Genomic DNA, 6,935 nt, shown 5'->3' on the forward strand with positions numbered 1-6,935 from the left:
TCCACTGCCGAAAGCAATCTACCAAATCCGGTCGCCTTTCTTCATCCTCTCTTTGAATTCAATGTAGTTGAGTTTGTATCAGAGCGAAGAAGACGACGTGTTTCCGAACCGGTGCAACGTCAACCTGGAAGCCTCCACGTGCTCCGACGAGAGCTGAAGGTTCTTCTGGAGATCGTCGATCACGGTCAACAAATAGTCAAATAGATGAAGGACCAAATCGTGTCAAAATTGCAAAGTTAAGGACTTAATTGGTTGAAATTAAAAGTCGAGGACCAATTTGTGAATTTTGCTATAGTCGAGGGACCATTTTAGGTATTTACTCTCTCTCTCTCTCTCTCTCTCTCTCTCTCTCTCTATATATATATATATATATATATATATATATATATATATATATATATATAGTCAAATAAATGTGTTTTAAAATTAAAATAATATTTTAATATTGCTATAATGAATTTATTGTGCGTATCAAATGAAACTAAATAACATATACAAGAAGAATTATACTTCAACATTACTAAAACAAAGCTCATAATCCACAGTAAAATTTGCCCAACCCAAACACCCGGGGCATGCACTTGTGCTGCTACTCCAGACATACCATCATTTTATAATGACTTACTGGGTTATTAAAGTTTTACTAGGCAAAAATATATCGTAAAATGGCCAATGGACACTAGAAATTGAAGAAAGTTAAAGTAATTTCTATGCACAAACCAACTTTGGTGTATACAACTTTTTATGAAATGAGCAGAGCATAGCTAATTCTCCAAGTCATACATTTCTCATGGTGTTAGTATTGCCAGACAAAAGTCATCTATTTACGATGAGTTAGGACACTGCAGAACTCACAATACAATGGCAGAGAAATCAAATCTCTTTCCAACACCCTTCAGGTTAGTCAGCTGCCACCCACATCCATCTTCGTAACATTCGACCTGTCATTAGTTGAGGGAACATTAGAACGAAAACACAATACGAAGCAGTTCTTCTATTAATTGTAGTAGTTATAGAACATACAAACAATGTATTTATATGCATCTCTAAGCACGGTACATGTACAAAATTACCCTTGTACCGTACCACAAGGGCGCTGCCCCTGCACCCCGAGCCACCTCGGGTTACGTAACTAAAGATGGATAGGTGTAGACATCATTCTGCTCCGTTCTGTCGAACACCTATCATCCAGTACATATGAGGCATATACATGAATAGGGGCTTACATACCGTTGCTAAAATTTCTTCACTGTTGTTTATCCCCCCAATGGCATATATCTTTCCACCAATCACAACTGAGCCGAAATGACCTCTAGAGTCCTTCATCTGCTCTCCCATCATCCAAGAACCAACCCGAGGATCAAAAACTTCAACACTTGGGACCATCCTTTCTCCATCATAGCCACCGAGAGTATACCTGTTGGATCATTATAGAGCTATGCTATGAATTAACAAAAAATATAAAAGATTGCACTCCTTGAAATGTCCAATTTAGAGGTTGCACATAGATTGCACACCAACCCTGCCCTCAAATGGTGCTCGTGTTTTAGAATAGGTAATAACAGCTAGACCAATTCAATGGTTTCCATGGTAAAGACATAAACAGTACAGTTTATTAAACAATCCACCAAACACAATCATTATGGAAATAAAACTTACAATTTCTCATTATATGCAACCAAACAATGGTATGCCCTCTTCGTTCTCATGTTCGCTAATCTTCTCCATGTATGCTCCCTTGGGTCAAATCTTTCAGCAGATCTAACATACCAAATAGGAATCACTATAAGCCATTATTAAATTTAAAAGGTAAAATTTAGCATATTTTTGAAAGTAGATGGTAAGTCCCACATTGATAAAATAAGAGAGGTTATATGGGTTTATAAGGTCATGGCCTCATGGGTTAGACTAATTAATTAGTTGGATTCAAACTTCTAGTGTAGTTTGGCCCATGTGAATTATAGCCCAATTGTTATACCATACATAATCTAAAGGTTATTTTTAGACCAGGGCCTTAAGTGACCCTAGCCCAATCTAAGTTTATAAGAGTAGAAATAAAACATCTATATTAACAAATACAAATGGAGTAATTCTTTAGTTGAAGTAAATATTGGACTATTGGTTTTAGAAAAGGAACTTGGTTTGGAAAAAACATGTTTCAAAAAGTATGAGCGAGGGAAAAATTTACAAGGAAAGCATATGACCAATTGACAGAACTAAGCGAGGGAACTTACTTTAAATAATCTCGCCCATCCATACCACCAACCACATAGAGAGCACCCTTAATTTCTACCGCTGCTGTTGCAACCCGCTGAAGAAAGAAGCACGACCAATTGACAGAACTAAGCAGACTTTTTACACAAAAATGAATAATTCTGGGCTAGAAGGTAAATCATATAGATAACAAGGATAAACAGACAAACAGTAGTGGAACTCCCACAAACATCAAATTAGAGTAGAAGGTAAAATTCAAATGGTTCACATTGATACCTTTTCAAGCATTGATCCAGAATGGATCCACTTTCCTACATTCAAGTCAAGCATTTCCACCTCCGAAAAATATTCCACCCCATTTACACCACCAACTGCAAAAATTTTGTCGTACAAAGATGCTCCAGCAAGACTTTGTTTCTTCTGATTTAGTGAAGGCCTTTGACACCATTGATTTGTCTTTGGATTATATGATTCAACTGAATATTTAAAAGAGCTAGTAGCTTTAACTATGAAAAATTGATATTAAACCTATGTAAAACAAATAAGTAAAATGAGACCCTATACCTGTGTCATAGGTCTCGTCACCATACACACCACCCAATACATAAACCTCACTGTTCAAATTTGCTACAGAATGGTATGTACGACAAAATGTCATTGGGCTAAGAGATTCCATCCGATCATGCAATGGAGAGTATGAACTCATTTCATGCAACAAAGCATACCCATCGAACCCTCCCACTACAAGTGCATAATCATCCGTCTTAAGATTGCAGTTTAGTGGTTCAAAATCAACTCCTTCAAACTGCTGGCTTGAAGGCCCTGGTCCAGCTTGCAATAGATTACACCAATTTTGTAATTTTTTATATTCATATCTTGATTGAACCTGATAAGGCAAAAGAATAATAATGTCTAATTTCCTTAACTCAAGGTCATGGATAAATCATATATTAAAAAGAGAGAAGTTGCTCAAGGAAAAAAAAAAAGCATGAACTTTCAACACACTATAACACCCGTCTAAATATTTTGTTTCTGGTTCTCCCATCCAACTTTTCCATTTTCCCTAGAAGCAAACTATCAAGTAACATTTTATAAATGGTAATATATGGATTGATCAGTTTTGGGGAAAGAAAGTCGTATCAATCCTGAGTGATTTCCAGTAGTACAGCTGTAAGTTATGCAGTTTTTCATTCCAATTCATAGGAAACTTTTAATGCATTGTTTCCTTGTTTATGACTGGATAATACCAGTCACTTTCCTATAAATATTTGGTGCTATTCATAAACAGATGATATGAAGAACAAAGTTGTCTCTCATTCTCAAAGACTTAAAGTTTATATATACACACATTGAAAGGAGAAAGGGCTCCTGGACTAGTGAACTATGTAAGAATTTAATACTTTAATGGATTCAAGTCATTCAACATGACTCAAAGCAACCTAGAATTAATGGGTCGACTATTTTAGAGCATTATTTCTAAGAATATTAAATTATAAAACAACATTATTTTAGAATAAGATTCTAAAAAAGGTTTTACCCTTCATGAATTCATTTGTTTACACGTTATCAAAATATACATGTTTGTTTGACTAAAAAGAGCAGAGCAGATTACAAAGTAACCAGTTGAGGAAGCATAACTAGGACAGCTAGGCTATGAAGCCATGTGTTGTGTGACTTGTGTCCAATGACCAGTGAAAAGTTAAATGGAGGATCAAATGACTATATGTGCCAAAAAAGCATTAAAAATATTTCAGGCTTAAGCATGATTGAGAAGCTTTTTTTCATAGCTTAAACATTCTCAATCATGCTCAAGCTAGAAAGGCTTTATAGCCAAGAACTAGTCAGAAATAACATTTCTGTAAAGACTGGTAGAAAAAGAAAACAGAGGAAAACTAAAGAGGAAATTATAAACCAAAATATTTACTGTTGAATGAAAAGTGTGAATGATGCAATTTGTTAATAATTAGCAGGCTCCTGATCATCTTGTATCTCAAGACAAATGGAAAATGTACCCAACTCACAAAAGATATTTGGCAAGGAGCACATACCAGTTCCTTCTCAAGAGTCCAAATTTTTTCTTCTTGTTTTCTTTGCCTATCCTTCAACGTTTCAACAAATTGCCTCAACTATCAAGAAAATATCATAAATAAATTAGGAGGAGAAGAAGAAATCAAGAGGAATTCAAAGACAAAGTATAATTGGAGGAACAATCTATCAACTTGCCTCAACACACTCCTCCTCTACACAGGCTTTATGTAATTCCCCACTTTTGTTGATTAAATGTGAAGTCCGTGACTCCCATTCCTCATTAGATTGCTTTGACATGGGGGTAGTTGGATGTGAAGACACAATCTTCAAATTTTCAAATTTGTTCACCATGTCAGAAGTTGAATTATCTTTGAACAGTGAACTCCAAGCTTTCTGTTCAAATGGAACATGAGCATTACTCTGTCCGATAGAGGTACTAGCTTCAGCCCACTCCTCTGCACAGACCTTGTGTAATTCCCCACTTTTGTGTATTAAATGTGAAGCCGGTGATTTCCATTCCTCATTAGATTGCATAGACAAGGGGGAATTTGGCTGTGAAGACACAATATTCAAATTTCGATCTTTGTTCACAATATCGGAAGTTGAATCATCACTCAACAGTGCACTCCATCTATTCTGTTCAAATGGAACATGAGCATTACTCTGTCCGAGAGAGGTACTAGCTTCACTTGTAATTCTAGGAATATTGCGAGAATGAAGACCATCATTAGGCACTGATGAAGATGAAAACAATTCAATCAGTTTAGCAGTTTGAAACTTGTCCAGCTCAAACCAAAAAAGCTTCGTTGCATAGTAGTTATCAGCAATGATGGGGGAAAACTGGTCTTCTGTCAAAGCATGGCACCTCTTGTAGATATAAAATTGCACCTTCAATGACAGAATATGCTAAGATATGAGCACCACTAACTATTTTATATATAAAAGCTTTTAAAAACAAAGAAGGCAGAAAGGGTATAACTACCTGTGCAGGGTATTCTGTGAGCTCCACACTACCACCAGTCCACGCATGTGGATCAATATTTAATTGTCCATTACCAACAGCCTTGAATATACCGTGAAGCTTCCGATCACTATAGTTAAAAAGAAAAAGTGGAAGCCCAGGACTAACCTTCTTCACATATTGAGAATGTAGATGTGGCAATCCTATCCAACAAAAAATTGGAATCAACATAATAATCATCAAACACTGCAAAATTTCTTCTAGGTAGAAAAGCACAATACGTGAAGGAGTGACTAACCAAATAACTTCTTGGAAAAGCATTCTTGAATTGTATAATGTTTACATCCAAAGATAACTGCTCCTAAATCACTCTTAGATAGATTACGAACAGATGCACTAAAATTGGGTGCCGCTTTGTTTACATGTCTTCCAGCCTTCTTCTTCTTAGAACCCATTCTACCAAGCACTCGATGTAGACAGAAGATAACACACACTCTGCCAAACACCGTATGAAATCAATTGCACAAACTGAAAAACATAAACAAATACCAGCACTAGTCACATAAAATTTCACAAGTTCAATTTTTTTTCAGTTTTATTTCCATCAACATTTTGAACACGCAACATCAATAGCTAACCCTGTTATTGAAGGATGTGTTATATGTATCTCAACTAAAACTAGTTGGACTACACACATTTTATATATTACATGCTAAACACCTATGATATGATTTCACTGACAGACGCACATATTTGTGCGTATATACATGTATCGAAAATCGAAATACATCACACTTAAATACTTGCATAAACACAATATGTATGCGTATTTTTATGTATCTACACAGCTACACTCAAATACACCCCATTTCACACAAAAAATAGAATATCATCAAAACAATAACCGCTAACATGATCAAACAACAAATATTCGTACACACGGATGAAATACACAAAGCGATCATCACATTACAGCCATAATGCTTCGATAATCACTAGCACAAAATCTCTTTTCCAAAAAAAGGAAACATAAAATAAGATTAAAACTACCGATACTTGCCTGTTTATGCAAATGAAATGTAAAATCAGGCGGAGAGAGTGATGAAATGCAGATTAGACGTGCTATTTCCGAGACTTACAAACAAACATAAGCAAATGCCGTGACGGTTCAGTTGGTGCTTTGGAGTAGTGTTTCTGGAACCAGAGTTGAAACGTGAAGAGAGAGAAGGAAGCGCGAAGACTGGAGACTGAGAACGCCATGGTTACTTATTGGAGTGGTGGAAGAAGAGTGGAAACGTGTCCAACGGGAATTGACAGTTTTGGGAAGAAAAGAAAAATAATGGACAAAAATAAGAAAGTTTTGATAATAATAATTGGATAATAACAAAATTTTAAAATGCATTTTTGGTGTTATCTCAAAATATTTTTAAATATAACATTATTTTAGTATTTTTTTATTTTGAAAAAAAGATACAAATAGGCCTATTTAACTATTTAGAAAATAGTAATTAAGCTGAATTCAAATAAGTTTCAAAATCATTAATGAACCTGACAAAAAAAACAATTGACATTTTTAGTCGTTAACAACTGATTTGTCCTGATTGGGATGTAATTTTTTTTATACTTTATTATTATTATTATTATTATTATTATTATTATTATTATAATCCATCGTTTCTTCTCTTCGTTGAGTTCAAGTAGCATTTCTGAGGTAAAATCTTATTGGATTACA

At 35.1% G+C, this 6,935-nt stretch overlaps 1 protein-coding gene across 1 annotated transcript; it reads right to left on the reverse strand.

Moving 5' to 3' along the window:
- Positions 1-718: 718 nt before the first annotated feature.
- Positions 719-6,369, reverse strand: LOC109154902. The gene is made up of 11 exons (XM_019302641.1): positions 6,343-6,369; positions 5,502-5,731; positions 5,225-5,406; positions 4,438-5,130; positions 4,263-4,340; positions 2,779-3,100; positions 2,491-2,690; positions 2,235-2,311; positions 1,660-1,761; positions 1,231-1,417; positions 719-941 (listed from the first exon to the last, which is right to left on the reverse strand). The coding sequence occupies exons 2-11, from the start codon at positions 5,656-5,658 to the stop codon at positions 852-854; spliced, it is 2,088 nt and encodes a 695-aa protein (XP_019158186.1). The 5' UTR covers positions 5,659-5,731; positions 6,343-6,369; the 3' UTR covers positions 719-851.
- Positions 6,370-6,935: the final 566 nt, after the last annotated feature.

Source organism: Ipomoea nil, unplaced genomic scaffold, assembly GCF_001879475.1.
Source record: "Ipomoea nil cultivar Tokyo-kokei standard unplaced genomic scaffold, Asagao_1.1 scaffold2662, whole genome shotgun sequence".
Taxonomy (NCBI): domain Eukaryota; kingdom Viridiplantae; phylum Streptophyta; class Magnoliopsida; order Solanales; family Convolvulaceae; genus Ipomoea; species Ipomoea nil.